The 23,204-nt window shown below is 38.4% G+C and overlaps 1 protein-coding gene across 4 annotated transcripts; it reads left to right on the top strand.

Annotated features, from left to right (window-relative positions):
• Nucleotides 1-763: 763 nt before the first annotated feature.
• On the top strand, nt 764-22,882 carry tbc1d30 (TBC1 domain family, member 30). 4 transcript variants are annotated; one of them, XM_037760527.1, is made up of 15 exons: nt 764-1,453; nt 5,551-5,715; nt 12,316-12,377; nt 12,664-12,729; nt 13,506-13,631; nt 14,104-14,289; nt 14,426-14,495; nt 14,824-14,922; nt 15,122-15,290; nt 15,530-15,635; nt 15,726-15,832; nt 16,168-16,307; nt 18,207-18,422; nt 18,677-18,763; nt 20,998-22,882. In XM_037760527.1, exons 1-15 carry the CDS (start codon nt 1,048-1,050, stop codon nt 22,161-22,163), a joined length of 3,171 nt encoding a protein of 1,056 aa, XP_037616455.1. In that variant the 5' UTR covers nt 764-1,047; the 3' UTR covers nt 22,164-22,882. The 4 variants fall into 4 exon arrangements, with proteins under 4 accessions (XP_037616455.1, XP_037616456.1, XP_037616457.1 ...); XM_037760528.1 differs by lacking the exon at nt 18,677-18,763 and having other exon boundaries at nt 767-1,453; XM_037760529.1 differs by lacking the exons at nt 764-1,453; nt 5,551-5,715 and adding an exon at nt 8,614-9,127.
• The last annotated feature ends 322 nt before the right edge of the window (nt 22,883-23,204 follow it).

The following is a 23,204-nucleotide window of genomic DNA, read 5'->3' as shown; positions in this document are numbered from 1 at the left end:
AACTTTATTTATGTAGCACTTTTCTAAACAAGGTTACAAAGTGTTTTCAGAAAAGGACAAAAAACTATAAAATAATAACAATACTACTAATAATTAAATTATCTCCATTATTCCTGGTGCCCTTAAGTAATTAATTAGAAGATTGTGTACTTTCTTAGACGTCTTCCTAGCAGATTCCCCATTGTCATATTTCCATCATTTACCCCTGATAGCAATTCCCTTCTTTCTTCGTCATATTTGTTGCACTCACTGTAAGAACATGCTTGATATATAGTAATATAGCCTACATGCTTGACATATAGTAATATAGCCTACATAATAACTATATATTAATATTCTGATTCTTCTGTTATAATTTTTTTTTCTCCATGCTGTTTGTTTTATGTTTTAATACTGCATTTCTGTACTTAATTATTCTTTTTCTAATTTAAAAAACAAATAAATAAAGAAAGAGCCTTTTTGTCACCAAAAGCCATAGAAATGGAGATCTAAAACAATTCGGGATCAATAAAGTTACTATCTATCTATCTATCTATCTATCTATCTATCTAATGTAAACGTACAAAACGACCTGCTAGTTTAGTGCTAAAAACAAGGAAGCTGATTGGTCGATATACTTTTGTCTCCTCTGTGATTGGTCAATCCACCAGCTACTTTTTATCTCCTCTGTGATTGGTCGATCCACCAGCTACTTTTTATCTCCTCTGTGATTGGTCAATCCACCAGCTACTTTTTATCTCCTCTGTGATTGGTCCAATCCACCAAGCACCTGTCGCGCGACCTGAAGAAAAGTTTGCCAGCCGTTGAGAAATGTATCCAAAGAGTGTGGGCTGGCCCATTGTTCATCCTGGAGAAGGGGGGGGAGGGAACTCTAGAGTGGGAAGTCCAGGAAGGAAACTAAAAGCTGTCAAACGGGTCTCTACCCTTTTTTTTCTGAAGTGAGGAATGGAATGCTCCAGGAACTCAAACGGTAAAAACTTTTCAAACTGGAAAAAAAATTCAACTTTCTCATGAAGACGGTTAATTAACCGTTAAAGGGAAACAAAAATGGCGTGTGAGGTTGAGTTAAACGGTAACGAACTTTTGGAAGTTGACATATGTGACGGCGCAACCACCGGCGAGCACGTAGCTCCACCTCCACCTGCCGCGGATCACCGGACCAGCACGGCCGGTGACAGTGACTCGGAGTGCCAGCAGCATGGAGATGATGATGGTGATGGTGGAGGTGGAGTGAAGTCTCTGAGGTCCTCCATAGTGGACTGTCTGCTGGTGGAGCTGTATGACACGTACAGTGGAGGCAGCAGGAGGAACCTGGACAGCTGGGGGGACAGCTCCACCGAGGCGTCCGGATCCGATGCCTTCCTCGGCCGCAGCAACTCCGGCTCCAGCTTCCTCCAGGAGCTCCAGGAGAAGCACACCAGGAGGCATCAGGTCAACTACCTGGCCCAGAAAGGTGAGGGGGGTGGGGGGTGATGACATGTCCTGGTTCTCCTTTGACATCCTGGCAGCATCTGGTCTATTTTATTCATTATTCATAAGTAACATTATATATATATCATAATATATAATATATATATATATATCATATAATATATATGATATATATACCATATAATATATATGATATATATACAATATAATATATATATATATCATATAATATATATATATCATATAATATATATGATATATATACCATATAATATATATATATATCATATAATATATTTATATATATCATAATATATAATATATATATATATATCATATATTATATATGATATATATACCATATAATATATATGATATATATACAATATAATATATATATATCATATAATATATATATATATATATCATAATATATAATATATATATATCATAATATATAATATATATAATATATATTATATATATATACAATATATATATATAAAATATTGTATATATATATATACTATATATTATATATAGTATATATACATATATATATATTCCTGATTGAAGTTTATCATATCCATTGTCACTTTTAAACATATTAGATTATCATATATATTTTTTAAAAGTATGCCTTGTGTATTAGACCAATATAAAACTCACAAGCATGGTTTAAATATCCCAATTATTGCCATATATCTATGAGCTGACAGATATATTGATTGAAGAGACCAATATCATATCCAAATGTTAGGCCTAAAATTAAATAAAAAAATTGCTTTTGGTAATTTAAATAGTTTTTAATTATACCAATCCTTTACAAATATTCAAAGCCCAATGTACTTTAACCAGTTTGTTAACAAAGTGTTAAGGCTACTCATCTGAGAGTCTAAGGGGTGTCTACATGTTATACATATTGTATTGTAAAGCTATTTGAGGCACGTTTGTGTTTAGCATATATATATATATATATTTTTTTTTTATTTCATTTTTAGGGCTGATATTTGGATATGATATTGTTCTTCAATCAATATATCTGTCAGCTCATAGATATATGGCAATAATTGTGATATTTTGGATATTTACACCATGCTTATGAGCTTTATATTGGTCTAATACACAAGGCATACTTTTAAAAAATATACATGATAATCTAATATGTTTAAAAGTGACAATGCATATGATAAACGTCAACCAGGAATGTGTATATATATATATATGTGTGTGTGTGTGTGTATATGTTGTTAGTTCATTATATTGGTTAGAGCTGCAATGATTAATCGATTAGTTGCCAACTATTAAATTAATCGCCAACTATTTTGATAATTGATTAATCAGTTTCAGTAATTTTTTGAGGGAAAAAACAGTCTAAATCCTCTGATTGCAGCTTCTTAAATGGGAATATTTTCTGGTTTCTTTACTCCTCTATGACAGTAAACTGAATATCTTTGAGTTGTGGACAAAACAAGACATTTGAGGACGTCATCTTGGGCTTTGGGAAACACTGATCCACATTTTTCACCATTTTCTGACAATTGAATCAAGAAAATAATCCGCAGATTAATCCACAATGAAAATAATCCTTATTTCTAGACCTAATATTGATTGCGCTTGATACAAAGGGCCTTTGTACATGTTTTCGTTTGCCATCATTATTGTCAGTGAGAAGCCAAACAGTCTGGAGACTGTTTACAGGTATCCTCACAGTATGCAGACCTTCACATAGACAAACACACACCGACGCAGGGGCTGATGAGTGTGTTGACAGCTCGTTTACTACTACTCAGCTCAGCGTGTTGCCTCGGAGTCTTGAAAGGCATGTTACTGTGAGTGCCACGCTGCAATTGTTTCCTCTGTTAAAGTGGAATTCTACTGTAAACACAGCCGGGCCTGTGAGCTCAGTGTTTGCCCTCTACTAACGTGAGGCTCGGTCAAGTTAAACAATGCAGAGGGCTGCCACTCAGGAAGAGGAAACGCTCTGATAATGCCTCCGCTAAAACATTACGTGTCTAATGGGTTTAGTCAGGGAGTAATGGTTCATGGTGAGGTTTAGGTCCCCTTTGGTAAACATTTAAGTTCTTAGTGCGTGGGAAACCTTGTCACCTCCTTGGCATTGTCTGCAGGTGATCATGACTTTTGACCTCCTGGTAGAAGAGTGATAATATGAAAGGTCAACCTCCAAGGAAGGTGGAAATGTAGATGAAAAGATTCATTAGATATTGATATAGACATGCAACTATGACTATTTTCATTGCTAATTATTTTGTCACTTGTTTTGATTAATTGTTTAGTCTTTAAAATGTGAAAATTATGACAAATGCCCATGCAATCACATTGTAACAACTCAAAGATATTCAGTTTACTGTCATAGAGGAGTAAAGAAACCAGAAAATATTCATATTTAAGAAGCTGGAATCAGAGAATTTAGACTTTGTTTTCTTAAAAAAATACTCAAACCAATTAATCAATTATGGAAATAGTTGACGATTAATGTAATAGTTGACAACTAATCGTTGCAGCTCTAATGTGAAATGAAGAAAAGCAGCAAATCTTAATTTTTTTCAAAGCTACTACGAGCAAATATTTGGTATTTTCACCTGAAAATAAAAAAAGATCCAAAGATTAACAAATTATAAAGTCCATTGATTTCTTTGAGAGCAACAATAATGGGTCAAAATACAGAGATATAAAATTTGATATTAGCCCAGACTACCTGATTTGTAGTGGATCGCAGTTTTACTGTAAAGTTTTATTTTTTTATTTTATTGTTGTCATTACTGGTGTTAGTTTTTATGCTCTTCTGCTTTGTCTGTTTGAATCATTGGTTCTTTAGTTAAGTTGTCCCAGAGCTCAAAATGTTTAATAATTTGAACATCATTCGAGTCTTTTATTTTACAAGAAATATAACAAAAACAAGGATAAACTTTGTCCCACAGATCTGTTTATGTCTCAGATCTGTGTCACCTTCAGTTGAAAATCAGATTTCCTTCAGCCTAAAACATTTAGTGTCATAACTGGGAGGAGGGTTTGTGTTTATGTGGGGCAGAGATGTTCTGGTTTTCATTTAATCTTCGCCTGCAGCGTGGAAACAAATGACTGTGATATTCTGATCCATCAGAGGAGTGCAGAGCAGACATCACATGTTGTTTCAAACTATATTAAGTAGCTAAATTTAGAAGATATCATATTTTAGCACGGACCTCAATAAATATGGTGCTGTGCTTCTGAAACAGATGTGAAAAACGGAATTATAATTTATCAAAGAACCTAATTTCTAAACAGATTTTTTTCACAATATTTTTGCACTAATCTTTTCCTGAGGTAATATGGGAAACGCAAGTATTGTTTAGAACTGTACCTTTTTATAGAGAGGAAAGTTAGCTCAATTAACAACACAAAACAATGATAAATATTGTCCAGAAACCCTCACAGGTACTACATTTAGCATAAAAAATGTGCTCAAATCATAACATGGCAAACTGCAGCCCAACAGGCAACAACAGCTGTGTCAGTGTGCTGACTTGACTATGACTTGCCCCAAACTGCATGTGATTATCATAAAGTGGGCATGTCTGTAAAGGGGAGACTCGTGGGTACCCATAGAACCCATTTTCATTCACATATCTTGAGTTCAGCAGTCAAAGAACCCCTTTGAAAATGGCTATGCCAGTTTTTTCCTCGCCAAAATCTAGCATATGTTTGGAGTGTTATTTAACCTCCTTCACTAAAAGCTAGTGTGACATGGTTGGTACCAATGAATTCCTTAGGTTCTTCTAGTTTCATATGATACCAGTATCTTCACTCTAGCATTAAAACTAAGCCGGCTTATTATTGCGTTATCTTTGACAGTCCTAATTTATACACTTTCCCATGAGATCCGGTTGCAACCAGGCACATGTGTAACCAGTTGCATGTATTTGCGGATTTCTGAGACAATATTAGCTGTAAGAAAATAATCCTGTGAGCTCACAAATGAGTGATGGTTTTGAAAGTCTGACATCCATCTGTATTAGCTCGTTCATGTGGAATTTCTGTGGTTGAAAAGAGTTTTAGGATTTCCAAATTATTTCAGACATTCAGACATTTATATTTCTGTGTTTTGTGCTTTTTCAGCCCCGGAGGAGCTGCGTTCAATCATCCAGGAGGTCAAATATCGTACAGGCCTGCAGTCAGCCAAGCTGCTTCGCCAGCTGAAGAGACGGGATCGACAGTGCCACAAACTGCAGAAGAACTACGACATCATCACAGCTTGCCTTCAGGCGGTCTCACAGAAACGACGTAAGAATAAACACAGTTCTTTCTTTGCTTTAACACTAAAAAAGACCAGTCTCAAGTAGATGGTATCACAGGATGAGTGTGTATTAACTTTCAGAAGGAGGTATTCCTAGACACTCACAAGTGCTCTTGGAGGCTGGAAGTGTAGTGAAGTTGATTGAAACTTGTTTATGAAGATCTAAAAGGCTTTAACGGCAGAGTCTTTACTTGCATATCAACCTATACATCATCAAGTAAGTTTACAACCGGTGCCTGAACATTTTCCAGTCAACTAGTTATATTTTCTATAACTAGTTTTGGTTGTATGACAAAAAAATAGACCTATTCATGTTGTTTGTGGGAGCAAAATAGTCTCATAAACCAAACGTTTGTATGGTCTAATCCAAAATAAATTCGTTACATCTTTTATTTTTATGCTTTAATGTGTTTCTACAAATTTTTGATACAATCAGGTGCTACAGGCTAAAAATCCAGAGTAACACGTTTGGAAATAACAATAAAATGTCCAACATTTCAAGAAGGGTGAATGCATTTGCAAAGTGCTGTAGATAAACAGGTTTGTACACTATATAGTCGTAGCTGTCATATCATCTGTAGTATGAAAATAGCTCTCAAATTTACATAATAGACTGTGACATACTGTAGACATACTGTAGACTCAAAGCACACGACTATGGGGGAGTTATTATGCTCATTTTCATATCCCAACACTCCCACCATGCACTTCGACGACTTCTTTTCCTGCTTTCCATAGTAAATGAATGGAAAGCTTTGAGACGCCCTCCGTCACTGGATCTGGTGGAAAATGCGTCGTTAGGAGTCCAAGAGCTGACATCTCTTCACACAGTTTTCCTTATAATCAGCCTTTTATTCTCATAATGAAATCACAAAAAGGATAATCTCTATGGGTGGCTGAACTGGTTCAGTTTTTGTGGTTGATTGTTGGTGAACTTTTTCCAGATATGAAAAAAAAAGAGCACAAAGTTAAACATAATTGAAGGAATCTAATGCGGTTATTTTTGCTTTGATTGTTGATTGTTGACTGTTGTTTTTCTGTTAACATGCAGCATGATGGCTCATAAGGAGGTAGAGTATGCAATCATACATGAGTGTTATAGTAATGAGGCCTATTGGAGTTTTAAAGAGGACCTTTTGTGCTTTTCCCTTTACTTTTAGTGTGTTATATAGTTTTTTTTTTGTTCATGTAAAATGTCTGCAACGTTACAAAGCCCAAAGTCCACTGCTCCTGAACTGCCTGAAACGCCTTGATTGAAGTCCCCCCTTTTCTTCAGTAATGTGGTGATGTCACCAAGTAACACATTTGTATAATAGCTTTTCAGGAGGGAGGGTGTTCGGAGCTCAAACAGAGCGTTTCAGACAGAGGGTGAAAAGAGGGGCTGCAGCACAGCCGATATGAAAAAGCATTAAAGCATGTAAACCTGTTCTAATAGAAACCCAAAATACAAGTAAGCACCTGAAAATAAGCACAATAGGTCCTCTTTAACAATTCAATAAAACGTAAGTCAATAATTTTACTTTCAGTAATGTTTGTTGTTTTCTAGAAAGGGACATAAATCTATTATTGACTTCTATCTATTGAAGGAATTACAGCTACTGTACATCAACAGTAAAGATGGAGTGAGGGAGCCTCTATTTTCATGATGGAAAACAATTTAGAGTTATGAGAGCAGTTATCCTGTTGAAACATCAAGATAATATATCATGATGGTTATGAAGCATCATCATCAAGGCCGTTTTTTTTTATTATCATCATCATCATCATCAAGGCTGTTTGCAGGTATTGATTCTGAACGTCATTAAGACTGGATGTCTTTTTCCATTCAGGAAGCACTTACTGCACCTGTGAAACTGAATCATAATGTCAGGATGCATCATCCATTTAGTTTGCAAACGTCGTTTCGGAAAATGCTCTCCATTTTTGGCGAAATAGGCAGAGCCAGTGTTTCTTAAATGTTAGGGGTTAGTATAGTTTGCTGGTTTGTTTCTGGTGGATAGTTATAGACATTTTAATTGTCATTCTGTTGCTAGGGCAACAGTTTTGGTCCCTGTTTACTTCCTGTCGGCTACTGCATTTACAAACATTGCAACAGGAAATAAAAGGGGTTTGAAAAGGTCTATAGGTAAAGTATGGTACTATGTCTTTGAGGTAACAGTTCTTGTCTGGTTTTTCCATCTAAAAACAGCTAGAATAAGGAGAATTAACTATCCTTAGGTGCATCACATGCTGCGAGTCTTCTGTAAATCGGTTTTCAGTGTTTAAATGTCAGTAATTCAATTTCTAACATCAGAATTTGAAGAACTCTTTTTCTAAAGTTACGATTGTTCATCTCAAGATGTAGTTTGGTGTGTTGAGATTATGGGTCCAAAATAATTCAATAAGTGATTATGGATCTTACCTGGATCCACCTCATAGTGAGAACAGCAGCTGAGGTGTCCCCAATAATCTGTATGTCAGTGGATGGCAATGGCAATTTTATTTATGTAGCCCATTTCATTACACGTAAACTCAAAGTGCTTTACATTTAATGAAAAATATAGGTATAAAACATAAGAACATAGGTAGCATAAACTACATCTATATACTTTATTTAAAAAAAAATAAACACAATTTGCAGGAGATATTATGCAGCCAGACTGTTTTGCAGAGCTTTAATTTATTTTGATTAGAGAGTAGTCCATTCAGCATATATTTATATGTACATGTTTCATTTTTAGCTGACCGACCACTTTGTGGGTTAAGGAAACAAAAGACCTACCCCTGCTCTCCTTTCTCCCCTCTCCTCCACCATTACCTCATCCCTCTCTACTGTATCTCCTCCCCACTCCTCCCTCCATCCTACCGCATCCCTCCATCCTCGCACCTCCTCCTGGTGACGCCAAACCGGAGGAGGAGGATGAGGAGGTGAGCAGTAGCAGCAGCATCAGCACCACCGAGCTCAAGAAACCTTATTTCCTCCTGAACACATCGGCTATTTGTGACATTTTATAAATCATCTTTAAAGTAGATGTTTGAGTCGCTTTAACAAAAGGCTTCCTGGACGCTGCTAGGTCTGTTGTTTCTAGTCGGAAACAGGATCGATCACCGGAAGAGATTTGGTGATCAGTTTAATCGATTGATTTGTAACGTCTTTGGAGGAACAGCTGATGCGTCTCTCGGGATGAAACCTGCATGAAGACATAAAGGAGGATTATTATTATTAAAGCGGTGATGGTTGGACGTGTTGGTTCCCGATGAGGCAGGAGAGGCTCCCCTCCGCCGGCAGGAGGCCGAGGGCGGGCTCCAAGCAGCGGCAGCAGAGCTCGGGAGGGGTCGGGAACATCATCAGCAACGTCCTGAAGAAACGAAACGGCATCTCCAGGAGCGCACCCAGGCTGCTCTGCACCTTAGAGCCAGGTGACACCTAGTATTATTATAGGTGGATAAAGACACTGCATTATTCCTAGGGTAGGTAGGTAAATAGATAGATAGATAGATAGATAGATGGATAGATGGATGGATAGATAGATAGATAGATAGATGGATAGATGGATGGATAGATAGATAGATAGATAGATAGATAGATAGATAGATAGATAGATGGATAAATACTGGAACCAATAACAATTTAATTGATTATGGCCTGATATAAGATAAATATTGGATAGATGGATGGATAGATAGATAGATGGATGGATAAATATTGGAACCAATAACATTTTTAATTGATTATGGCCTGATATAAGGTAAATTACTTTCTTTTGCTATACATATTTTCATGAATTGAAAGCAGTGATCCAATTTCCCCAATAGACCCTTAAGGGTGTCTGATGAGCTCATCTTCAACAACCTGGCTGAATAATCTGAGCTCTACTGAGTTCAGAAATCAAATCATGAGAGCAGGGTGAGGCTTGGTTTCATACATTTGATAATGCATGCATCACTCTGACCAAATAACTGAGGAGATAGATATCAGTTTTAACTCGTTATACTTCACTTCTTCACCAGATGATGCACCATGATATGTAGCCGGCAAAGACATCCAGATGTCTCTACATCTGCTGGAATGTGTCCACTTTTGACAAGTAATTTAAATAAATAGATGTCTCATATGGAAATCCAAATTTTAGAGACCCATCTGACAGTGCTGTTCATTAGCCTGGTGCTGAAATTAATGAGCACTTTTTCTTTTACATTGTTTACTGTTATCTTTCTTTTTACTTTATTGCCATTAAAGGTCCCATATTATGCTAATTTTCAGGTTCACACTTGTATTTTGTGTTTCTAATAGAACATGTTTACATGCTGTAATGTTCAAAAAACACATTATTTTCCTCGTACCATCTGCCTGAATATACCTTTATTTACCATCTGTCTGAAACACTCCGTTTTAGTGCATTTCAATGGAATTGCAACGGAATTGCGTTGCTAGGCAACAGCTTGGGTCCATGTTTACTTCCTGTCAGCTGATGTTATTTATATACACTGCAACAGGAAATAAACTGAGACACATTTAGAATGTTTACGTTTAAATAGGGTCTAAATATTGTATGTTTGTGACATCACAAATGGGCAGAAATCCTGACAGCTTGTTTCAAATGCAGAGTTTCTGAATACGGGCTGTGTGTGTTTCCCTGTGGATTGAGTGTTTCGATACTTTCACAGAATTTATAAAGGACTTAAGCCTGCTTTATAATTAAAAAACACGAAAATATCACATTTTTATAGTATGGGACCTTTAATATTATATTATATTTTATGGTTAATGTGCTTAAAACACTGTCAACACAGCAACAATCCACCCATTTCCCAGATATTTATCTGGTTATTTACATCATAACAGCCCAACAAAAGCTTTAATCTTGTTTATTCATGATAAAATCACACACAGTAGAGGTTACCCTTTGTTTTAGCCTGAGTTTATAACAGTGTTTTCTCATGTTTCTGCCCAAAGACTGTACATCTTGAATGACTATACATCCTCTAGCTGGTTTAATTTCAATTAATTTCACCTCTGGAGAGATTAAACCATCACCTAAACAGCCTCAGCACCTCTGAACCTTAATACTGGTTTTGTATGAGTCGTGTTGGTCTAATCTGTGACAGGGAAGTAGGAGGGTTTTCAGTGTTAATCCTCTTCCCAAAGCTCTGGAGAGGAAACAACAGAATAAAAGCGACGCTTCATAGAGAATGGCGCAGGAAATAACCACAGAGGCGGACCAAGCAGGTTAAACACCGTTTTATCCTTTTGTGAGGGGCTTTTATTGATGTTGTTCGTACTTGTAGTGAGATCGGCTGCAGTTTTAGAGCCGGATCAGTCCTCTTAGAGGCTCTGCTGGAGAGGAGGAAGGAGGAGAGAAATGGCTGCTGTTTGGCCCAGAGCCTGAAACATGTCAGGACCTTCCCTCTTTAACTTCACATCAAAGTTTAATTTCCGAGGGTTTAACCCACTGAGCTAAATATCCTCTAAACATGTTGCGTGCAAAGAGGTTTGGCACGATTTTCCAGTGATTGAAACGCGGATTCAGCACCACGCAGTGACGGACAGCGACTCTTCCAGTGACGCGTCTCACAGCCACAGCACCAGACTCCATGCAAAAAACTAACGATTTAACATGAAAACGACTAAATCCCGTGTTTTGTCTTATAATATCGTGGTTAAAGAAGCTTAAACATACATTTCTAACACTCGCAGAGCTTCCGGCTTTTGTTTCAGATTTTGATCATGTGATCTGCACTGTAAACAATTACTGTTAATTTACAGCAGGATTTCAACAGTATTAACCTGTTATTGCTAAAGACAATGCTTTACTGTTAATAATATACTGTATATAATATACAATAATACTGTTTATTAAAATGTATGTAAAAAATACAATCTACATTTTTACTGAAACTATTTCAGAGAGGTGTTAGTTCAACCTTATGGTCATTTTGAAGGCTGCAGTTTGTGGTGCTGTGAAATTAAACTGAGTGAGACTGAGAAGTGTTTCTAATATTTTGTCCACCCTCTTAATATCATTGAGTTTAGGCTGTTGTATTAGCTAGCTGGACATAAAATCACTGGGAAATGAGTCTAGATCCTTTTGAAAAGTGTCAAATTATTAGATATAGGAGGAATTAGATTTCCGTAAAAAGAAAAGATTGTTTTGTTTTTTTTAATTAAATTTTGGTTTGAGACAAATTAACTTGGGGTCCTAAATTTCCTTCTGTTGAAGGTTTCAGTCTGTCTTGTCATTGGTTGCTATTTTGCTCCTTCATAATATCTTTATGTACAGACTGAGCCTGATTGAGTGACAATATCACAATGTATTCTGCATCAGTGAAGCATTGGCAGGAGCCAAGAAGTGACACATTTGAAGCTTACATTGTGTGTTAACTCTCAAGATGTTTTATGATTTCACAGTTACATCATCTTCACAAGCATTGTTAAATATGATAAATATATAATAGACGTTTTGTGCATCATTTTATGCACATTTTCCCAAATGTCAGTCTGACATCCTCTGTACGGAGACTTTGGGATGTTGATTAGTACATTGATCGTCCCCCAGATGATCTGGTTTGTAGACTAGTCTGACCAGGTCTCTCTTGTTTGTTTGTAGGAGTCGACACAAGGCTGAAGTTTACCATCGAGCCATCGCTGGGAAAGAACGGATTCCAGCAGGTAAGAAACATATGCTACTGTACAATCCATCGGTTCACTTTAACATTCAACATGCCCCAATATGTCTGTTTCTTTACTGTTTTTAGCTGTTGATATAATGTTGTGTGTATGTGTTTTTAGTGTGTGAATGAATGTGATAATGCTGACTTTCTTTTCCTCTTAACGCCAATAAATAATGTAATATACATGAAGTATTAATATTGTCTTACTGGGTCACACTGGCCTCAGTGGGAGTGTGCTGGTTAATTAAAAGGGTCAATAAAACTGTCTGTTTTCTTCCCCGTAGTGGTACGACGCCCTTAAAGCAGTGGCTAGGCTCCCTACTGGGATACCAAAGGAATGGAGGAAGAGGGTATGTAACCTACACTAAGTATAACATATGGCATTGTTGGCACAGTTTTTTCCCAAGTAGTGAAAATGCAATAGTTTGCTGAACTCACTGAGCCACACATGGAAGGAAAATGTAGGCAGTAGATTATTTTTAGACAGTAAAAGCAGCCTTGTAATTGTTGCATGTTCAGTAAACGTCTGCATAAACTCGGATTCTCAACCCCTGGGTGTTTCTTCTGTTTGGGACAGACATATCTCCCGTATAAAAAGACATTTTGATAAATAAGACCTTCTTTGTTTGTGTCTGTTTTGAACCCAGTGGGCATTTAGTAAAAGAAAATGATGACCCAGCTGTGCTAGTACAAGAAAAGTTTGTTTTCTTTATTATTGCCGACCTGCGAGCAGAGTTTTACAGTCTAGAGAGAGACAGCTTTGTCTAGAGAACAAGAACAATATGCAGAGGCACTCTGTCTACAATGCTCCATTCATCGCTCATCATGACTTTGTCTCTCGGGAGGAGAGCGAGGGGGAAATGGAAGTGATTGCTTTCATCTTGTCTGGGGAGATGAACAATGCAATCTTGTCTTCGTTCCTGAACTAACTGTGAATAAGCGGCCTTTTACACAAGTGCTGCAGGAAAAAGAAACCTGAGAATATTGAGGATGGTAAACTAGGAATCTGTTCATGACTCAGTAGGGGAAATTATTTGAAAATCTGTCCTGATATTTGAACCATTTCTCCTGTAAGTTTAGTTCAACTGTTGATATTATTCTAGTATTAATGTGTTTCTTTGTGCAGGTGTGGCTAACGTTGGCAGACCAGTACCTCCACAGTATCTCTATTGACTGGGAGAAGACACTTCGCTTCGCCTTTAACGAGCGTAGCAACCCTGACGATGACTCCCTCGGCATCCAAATCGTCAAGGTAACCAGATCATATTGTTGTGTTGAGGGGTTGAGGGTGAGATGAATGTGCATGTATGTGCAGTGTGTGCAAGCATGCCTTGTGTTAAGATTATTTTGTCTTTGACACAGGACACAGACCATCTAAAATCCAATTTGAATAGTCTTATATGATCCTCAAATATTGGACACAAAAATAGAAACAAATAGCCATCATTGATGTTTTCCTAATGAGTGTATTTAAGCACGTCCTACTAATAAGAGGAAGAGCTGTGTCCGGTAGAGGATGTTTACTTATGACTGTGCGTCAGAGAACGGTGTGACAGCATCATGGAAACACTGCAGCTCTTTTCTGTTTCTCACTGACTCAACAGAGTTTCCATCAACAGGGCAAAGTCCCGTCATCTACGTCACCGTCGCTGTCCTAAATGCATGAATGCACTGACTTATGATAAAACAATCCATACACATGCACACATCCTCTTAATGTTCAGGACCTGCATAGGACGGGCTGCAGTTCTTACTGCGGCCAGGAGGGAGAGCAGGACAGGGTGGTGCTGAAGAGGGTGCTGCTGGCGTACGCACGCTGGAATAAGAGTGTGGGCTACTGCCAAGGATTCAACGTGCTGGCTGCACTCATACTGGAGGTTACAGAGGGACATGAGAGCGACGCATTGAAGGTACATTAACAGTATGAACATGCTAAGATTGAGAGTAAAACTATAAATAAAACGTTGACTTCCTGGTAGAGTTTCTATGTTGCTTTCTGTCCTTTGAATAGTGATTAAACTTGTTTTTATGCTCTTCTATATTCAGGTGATGATCTATCTGATTGACAAAGTGCTGCCTGAGAGTTATTTTGCCAACAACCTGCGAGCTTTGTCAGGTAAACACAATGACACACATACAGGCTGATTCATTTAGAAACTGAAGAAAACAGACAGTTCATACTGTAACAACTTAAGCCCAGAAATAAACAACAAGTTCCATAATAATGTATGAAAAAGTACAGAATTTGTTGTCCATTTTCAATAAAATATGTCATCATGACAGATCATTCTTGTATTAAATCTTAACCTTCAAACATTTACAGCGTTAATTAAAATGACACAATGAAACAGATCCAGTACCTACCAAATTGAGACGTGGTTGATACCATCAGATTATCATCAAACATATTTACTTTTAATCTGTAATCTGTCTCCTTCTGTCAGTGGACATGGCGGTGTTCAGAGACCTGCTGCGTCTGAAGCTGCCCAGACTGTCCCAGCATCTCCACCACCTTCAGAAAGCTGCCAACAGAGAGGCTGGAGGTACAAGTCTCTTGTGTTTACAGAAACACTACCTGGTTATTAATATTTGGTGCCAAGAGCATCCAAAGATACCTGATGAAGCTTTAACTGTTAAATTATGCTAGAGAAAATAGCATTGTCTGTAAATCATTTGTATGTTTTCCAAATGTACAAATAACTCCCCTAATATCCTAAATAACACACATCTGTTTCCTCTCAGGCAGCTACGAGCCTCCGCTGACCAACGTGTTCACTATGCAGTGGTTCCTCACCATGTTCGCCACTTGCCTGCCGGCGCCCACCGTGCTCAAGATCTGGGACTCGGTTTTCTTCGAGGGTTCAGAGGTGCTGTTTCGGGTCGCCCTCGCCATCTGGGAGGGACTGGGAGAGTGAGTGGACCATTATTTGACTTGTGTGAGGGTGAACAATATTAACATTTGTGTGTCCTAATGTGCTATAAATTCATTTTATGTTTGATCATTTAAATTTTTTGATTATTAAATATTTGCTATTCAGTCTTGTTCTAGGTGGTCCCTGAAATTAAATCTGGACCATGAGGCACTAAAAATCTCTGATAGAAATGCCTTCATCATCATATGTTCCTCTTCCTCCCTGCGTCTCTGTCCAGGAGGATCGAGTACTGTCACACAGCAGACGAGTTTTACAGCACGATGGGTTGTCTGACTCAGGAGATGCTGGAGCACAACCTCATCGACCCTCCTGAACTCATGCAGGTACGAGATAAACACAACCGCTCACACCTGTTCGACCTCTTCAGTGATGTCTTTAAACTGATGTTATGTACCGTTGACGTTATTTTTCAGGAGGTTTACGCCATGGCAGTGTTTCCTTTCCCGCAACTGGCTGAGCTGAGAGAGAAATACACCTACAACATCACTCCGTTCCCTACCTCAGTCAAATCCAGTGGAAGGTTTGTTCTGTACTTGTTCTAGGGTGCAATGTTTTATTTATAGATCATGTTCTACTAGAAAGAGGCGGGTGACATGTTGCATGTTCCTGCTGACTGTAGGAGGTAATGCGAATGTGCCATGTATCTTTACTACAAATGAAATATGTACAAATAACAGATATGGATTTTAATAAACACGACTTTTACAACATTTACTAGGGAGCAAATTCTGTCCTCAAAATTGTTTACAATCAAGAAAAATCTGAAATAAAACATAGTTTACATGAGTATGGTGTTGATGGGAACATTTTATAGTGGCAGCGGTGGTGATGATGATGTTATTATCTTGTTCTTAGTGGCGGTCTGGGCGGCTGGGAGAGCGATGACGATGCCGACATGGATGATGAAGACTCCGTGGTGACGGCGCTCGGTTGTCTGGGTCCCCTGGGCGGCCTGCTGGCCCCCGAGCTGCAGAGATACCACAAACACCTCAAAGGTCAGTGGAGAGTATACCGAAACAGCAGTCAAGTAGCTCAAGCCAAACTGCCGCCCTAATTCCTCATGCTCTGCCCTCGATTTGACTCCAAGAACAAACTGTCTCTGATCTGCTTCCTCCAGACAAATCCTCACTTCCTCCTCTTTCAGCAAAGATGAAAAAAAAGGCACACAGCCGGAGGGATTTTGTTAAAAACATCGGTTAAGATCTGAAGCAGTAGTCGTCGCTCTCCAGAGAGATTTAAGAATGACTTCAGATAGAAATGAGTGTTTCATTTATCCTCAACAGTAGATCTCAGTAGAACCGTTTTGACCTGGTTCAAAAGGGAAACACGGCTCATTCTTAAGAGCTAAGTGCAGCAAATGAACATTAATAAATCATCACCACAGTCTCTGAGACAACAGTATAATTACAGTAAACAAACTAAACCGCCAGCTGCTACAGTGCATCTTACACTGTGTGCTGCCGTGTTTGATTTGGTCTTTAATTGCAACACAAAATGAGGAAGAGCTGCTGTAAAAGTGATGGAAATATAACCCTCAACACACTGACCTTTTCCAGTAGAGCTAAACAGAAAACAAACAGAAATTCAGAGGTTGATTTTGTCTAAAAGCATAATGATGATGCCATCAGAGGCGGAAAAAAACAGGAAGGACTGACTCAGTATGGTGGGATGGTTTTCATTTAGACCTAATGGTTTTCATTTAGACCTAATGGTTTCATTTAGACCAAATGCAGTACTCTGGTCTGCAGAACAGTCTCACTCATGTACAGTATGTATTTCAAGAAACAAGAGTTTTTCATGCACGGGTAAATTTTGAGATTTTTGTCTATTTAGCTTCTTTAACATGTCTTCTTTCAGACTAGAAAATATCCAAAATACACATTTAGGTGTTAACCCAAAATTAATCGCACATTTTTTAACCTGTTCAAAATGTACCTTAAAGGGAGATTTGTCAAGTATTTAATACTCTTATCAACTTGGGAGTGGACAAATTTGCTGCTCTATGCAAATGTATGTATATATTTATTATTAGAAATCAATTAACAACACAAAACAATGACAAATATTGTCCAGAAACCCTCACAGGTACTGCATTTAGCATAAAAAATATGCTCAAATCATAACATGGCAAACTGTAGCTCAACATGCGACAACAGCTGTCAGTGTGCTGACTTGACTATGACCCCAAACTGCGTGTGATTATCATAAAGCGGGCATGTCTGTAAAGGGGAGACATGCCAGTTTTTCCTCGCCAAAATGTTGCCTAAATTTGGAGTGTTATTTTGCCTCCTTTGTGAAAAGCTAGTATAACATGGTTGGTACCAATGGATTCTTTAAGTTTTCTAGTTTCATATTATACCAGTATTTTCAGTCTAGAATCTCTAAAACTGAGCCTGCTGCAACTTAAAAATCACAAGTTGTGTTAATCCGTTAAATAAACTACTGGCGTTAAAACACATTTACCTTAACGCGTTATTATCACGTTAATTTTGACAGCCCTAAAATAAATACATAGACTCTGTTTGTCATTTTCCTCAGAGAGCACCAAGAGGCTTTTTTATGTGGCAGTTTTGTGTCTCAGCTGATCTTGATTAAAGGGGATGAAAGCAAAACTGGGTGAGCGATTAAGTAAGAAAAGGAGCTTAAAAAGTCCCTAAAAAGGCCCATTGGATTTTGTCTGATTTGTGTGTTTAGCTGGAATGTTTCCTTCCGCTTTTTGAACCAAAGCCCTCGACTCTAATCTCTGAATCTTAGTGTCTGAAAGCCGAAATCACAGTCATGAAATAAATCCAACAAGTAACAATAAGGTTAGGCACATAAGGAAAGTAGAAAAAAAAAATTAATGTTGGGATAAAGAACCTGACATCCGTGTTTCTACATGTTTCTACCTCCAGACCAGCGAGGAGACGGGGGCAACATCGGAGAGCTGAGCCCAGGAGCGGTAGGAGCTGGAGGAGGAGGAGGAGGAGGAGCCAGGGCGGAGCATCAAGCAGCAATCAACAGCATGATGACAGAGAGAATGAGCACCGACATCTACGCCCTGAAGAAGCAATATGCACGCATCAAAAGGCGGCAGCAGCAACAGGCTATGCAACTCTACATACGCACAGGTGGGAGGAAAAGTAATGACAGTCATAATCATAACTACATCCATTTATTTTTCAAACTATAACCACTTCATTGTTTTCACGTTAATGTCAGTGGGGAGTAGCTTTAATGTCATTAGACATATTCTGAACATATCCTAAAAAACACAGAAACAAAAACAAATCAAACAAAGATGAGGCTCTACCTGGGTAGAAGGACAGAAACACATGAACGCAGCAGAAAGTCAGATGTTTAACGATGATGTGTGACTCGATAGGACCTGGACCTGAAGTGGCCACAAGTCCAGGGGTTCTCCAGGAGCGTCCCAACAAACACAGCGACCTTACCGACCAGCACACTGACGGTACTGGTGTCAGACCAAATGTTCATCATCTCAAGCTGGGTGTTCTGGGGCTGATTTGATCATCTTTAATGATTCATTCGTGTTTAAATTAAAGTAATTGAATGATTTAAGGAGGATGGTCCAGTACCAAATCACAAATTACTTCTAATCTTTGGTTTAGGGAATACTGTTGCTGGTGATGGTTTTGTTCTATTTGCAGGTGCTATATGCAAATTCATTAAACCATCTATAATCTAAATATGTATTTGGAGACACTTGTCACTACTATACTTAAGACAGGTCCATCAGATGCATAAATCAACTTTTTTTATCATTTAAACATCAGTTAGAATGGCAGAAAAGTACAGTTGTTAATATGTTGTTAGCTTGAAGTACATTTTCTGTTACTTTATACTTCTACTCCACCACAATTAAGAGGGAAATATTGTAATTTTTACTCCAGTACATTTATTTGATTACTTTATTTACTTTCCAGATTCAGATTAATAATACAAAATATAATCAACAAATAAATTATTATATAATTAATACAACTTTATTGATCCCCAGGGAAATTCACAAGCTACCAGCAGTTTATAAAGTAATATACTGTATATAAAATATACATAAATAAATTAAAATTAGTCCCACATTTACCAGCTGTGATATTAATGCATCAATGAGTATAATCCAATAATATAATTCTGCATAATATGTGTATTTACTTTTACTTTAATTATATTTTGATGCTAATACTTTTGTACATAAGTACATTTTATCATGTTCCACTTGATAATAATGACACAACACTTTAATGCATCTATAATTATGGAAAAAGCACCAGTTAATGTTTAATTTAACACAACGCTGATGATGTCTTCAGTAGTGACAGATGTCTCCAATTATACTTGATACTCCAAATGAGTCATGTTTATTTCTGGCTTGGGCGACCTCCTACCACTAACACTTTGCTCTACTTCCTCCAGTTTGTTGCTCCTCTCCTCCGTCTCATGCCAACACATGACTTGTGATGATTGTATAACAGTATTACTGTGAGATTCTATGTTTTTCTCTTTCAGATTCAAACATCTGTGCACAAGTACACTCACGTTATATTTCCTCTCTAATCATCACTCATGTAAACACACTCAGCTCAGCAGTCAGCTTTTATAAAGACGCGTTTACATTAACATAGTTTACGGACAACAGAAAAAAATACAGTATATTACTGTACATATTATACAATATGAGATAAGTTAATATGCACTTGGCCTGTGGTCTAAAGGCCTGATGATAAATCCTTGAAGAGTAAAAGCTTTCGGCGCCCTCTGGTGTCTGATGAGGTGCTCTGAACAGCTGACTGTGTTTCTAAATGTGACTCAGCGGTTGCATCTGCACCATCAAACAGAGATAGTTAATAATTTCTGTGATGACTGTAATGCTGATACAGTAAATATATTATTTATCAATCAAAAAAGAAGCAATCTGACAATTTTGTAATATAGATACATTTTTCATGGATCATTTATTTAGTAAAATAACAATTATTTTCTGGTTACAACTTCCCAAATTTGATTATTTTTTTCAATTACATCACTATAAATTGAATGTGTTATGGTTTTTTAATGTTTTAATTTTAAAATATTATTTATTTGATAGGGATAGATCACGTTAATGAACATCAGTATAAAATACAGGATATAAACATGCAGGATTTAGCAAGAATGCTAATTTCCATCCTTAGTCCTTAGGCAGGAAACAATAGACAACATATACAAATATACAATACACACAAGTAGAAAAGACAAAATAAATAATATACTAAAAGGATATACTACATTTTATAGTCAATCAATATTTGATTGATTATAAAAGATAATTTATAATGAAACATAATGAGTATTTATGGCAAAACCGATCATTTAAACAGTTATATCTGATCAATTTTGCATTTAGATAAAGTATTGTTGAATGTACTTTAAGTTAGTGACAGTATTGCTGTGTCGTTGTTATCATCTGGTTTACACCGTAGCAGAAAAGAAGTTTTAAACAGTTTGGAGTTAGATTAAATGTAATATACAGTAAGATAGCTTAATGGGTAGTTACTGTAGTTAGTGAACAAAAAACTAAACTGTGTCACTGTAACTTCAGTTCAAGACAAATCCATCTTACTGTAGGTTAGAAATTCAGTATACAAATTCACTTACACTCATAAAACACCTGTTTTAATGTGTTTTTGTGTCTCTCCCTTCCAGAGAAATGCCCCGCCACCCGTGTCCTGCCCTCCCAACTCAACCCCTCTAGCACAGTAATCAACCACCTCCTTCTGGGTCGGAAACCACGCGGAGAACCCCGGTGCTCCAGACCCACATCCACTAGCACATCCACACTACCGGGGTCCCGACCTGCGTCTCTGTCCCAGAGTCAGGGCTCCCCGGCCAGGCAGCGCTGTGGCTCCAACAGCACCGGATCTCCAGGGAGCTGTGGAGGAGGCGCGGGGTCGCCCTGGCGTGCTCATGTCCGGGCACATCGAAGGAATATAGCCAGGGCCCGAGCGCAGCTGGGGTTTGGAGATTCAGAGGAAAAAGAAGATGAGGATGAAGAAGCAAGACTTGAAGGTGAAGAGGAGAAGATTGAGGAAAATGAGAGAGATGATGAGGAGCAGAAAGAGGGAATTGACTCCTCAACAGGGTCAGTGTGTGAAGATGCTCCACAGGTGGAAGATGAGACAACAGAAGCAGAAGTTGCACAGGTGGTGGTGCAGCTGGACTCCCTGGATCTAGAAGACGAATCAGATCTGACCTCCCCCAACCCAGATACACCACCAGAGTCTAAACCTGCACCCCAAGTCCCTCTCCTTCCTCCGCCGCCGTCCTCAAACAGACACAAAGAGTCTGATTCCTCAGGTTCAGAAAGAGGCTTTGGTAGACACCTTCCCTCCATCGCTTTACCTCCACCTCACCACTCACCCCCCTCCACCCTAAGTCCGTCCCCCTCTCCGGTCCCCACATTAACGTCTCTCGGCCCGTCCTGCTCGTCCTCTCCAACACCACCCTCCACCCCAACGCCAAGCTGCCTCCCGTCATCCCCGTCAGCTAACAGCCTCTCCTCTCTCACTCTTCCCGCATCCTCCACCTTTTACAAAACATCCTCCCCCTCCACCCCCTCACTTTCCTCCATCTCTTCATCCTCCAGATCTCATTTATCCTCCTCCCCGTCAACCCCAGCGTTGTCTTCCACCGTCGCTCCCAAACAGCAGGTCTTTTCCCCGTTCCCTAGCGTCAAGCAGCCCAGGAAATCGGCAGCAGCCAGAAATCTCGGTCTCTACGGTCCCACATCCAGAACGCCCACGGTCCACTTCCCTCAGCTCAGCCGCAACCTCAACCGCAGTAGCGCTGCGGGCGCCACCGGGAGCCGATGAAGACCTTCGCACTCCTTAACTGATGCTAGAAACACAACAGTCGTTACATGATGTGATAAATCATTCTATAACTACACCGTGTTGCCTCCTGCATATCAAGAAAATAACCCATATCTTATTTAAAGTAGAATGAAAGTTGTAGAAATGTAAAGATGTGCAGAAATCGCTGGATCACTGATGTTGACATGTGAAGAATGTGGTTCAGCTGATGAAGAAATGTCATCCTGAAATTTCACAAACCATTTCAGACAAGAATTAGTTGACTATTATGTGTGAAGGAAACTTCTTCATGTTTTGTTTATTGTCTCAACCGCATTGGTACTGTACAGCTAAGGAACACGGGACTATAGGACGAAGTGTCAAGCCCTTTACAGTGGCCTATGCTGTTTTTTCTTGACCATAATGGATAAGACATTAGATGTGAACTATGTTTTACAGACTCTCTAAAGAGTTGCATTTGTGTCGGACATCTGTGTCTCTTCAATAATGGTTTGTGAACCTTGAGAAAAGACTGAAACATGAAGAGACTGTGGCCTGGACAAATGCTTCCTTCTGGACTCGTATGGACCATATATGGCAACATGATGATGAGATTACACAAAGCCATCCAGTTGTTTCTATGCCAAGTATTACAAAAAATAAATAACCCAAGAAACAAGAGATACCTAAGAATTGCTGTAAATGAAGAATAATAATAAAAAGTCTGTGTGCCCTCCAAATCTCTTAAAATGTTTGATGTCCTGAAGCACTTTACTCTCTGTCTGTAACTTGGCTGTTGAACATGAGAATACTGTGTAAATGAAAAGTGGCAAATCTATATACAAAGGCAGGATTAGTAGCTGTGTTCACATAAAATAAACTTGCACCGCACTTAAAAGGAGAACTCAATGATTCCCAGTAAAGTCCAACCACACCGAAAGCACTTTTACTTGGAAACTTAACACAAAGCTGCGGCTTCTCACTAAGCTATAAATGCAGTCAAGTAATACAAGGGAAAATCACAGTGTGTCATGCTCTGGAGAAACAGCCTCTCAAATCAAG

Source organism: Sebastes umbrosus, chromosome 23 (genome assembly GCF_015220745.1).
Source record: "Sebastes umbrosus isolate fSebUmb1 chromosome 23, fSebUmb1.pri, whole genome shotgun sequence".
Lineage (NCBI taxonomy): Eukaryota > Metazoa > Chordata > Actinopteri > Perciformes > Sebastidae > Sebastes > Sebastes umbrosus.
Note: the sequence above shows the minus strand (reverse complement) of the source record. Positions and strands in the feature narration are given on the sequence as shown.

Coding starts and splice junctions, on each gene's coding strand:
- tbc1d30 (XM_037760527.1), top strand. CDS start 1,048: ATGGCGTGTGAGGTTGAGTTAAACGGTAACGAACTTTTGGAAGTTGAC. Junction 14,923..15,121: donor TGCCAACAGAGAGGCTGGAG/GTACAAGTCTCT, acceptor GTTTCCTCTCAG/GCAGCTACGAGCCTCCGCTG. Junction 15,833..16,167: donor TCAGTCAAATCCAGTGGAAG/GTTTGTTCTGTA, acceptor TCTTGTTCTTAG/TGGCGGTCTGGGCGGCTGGG.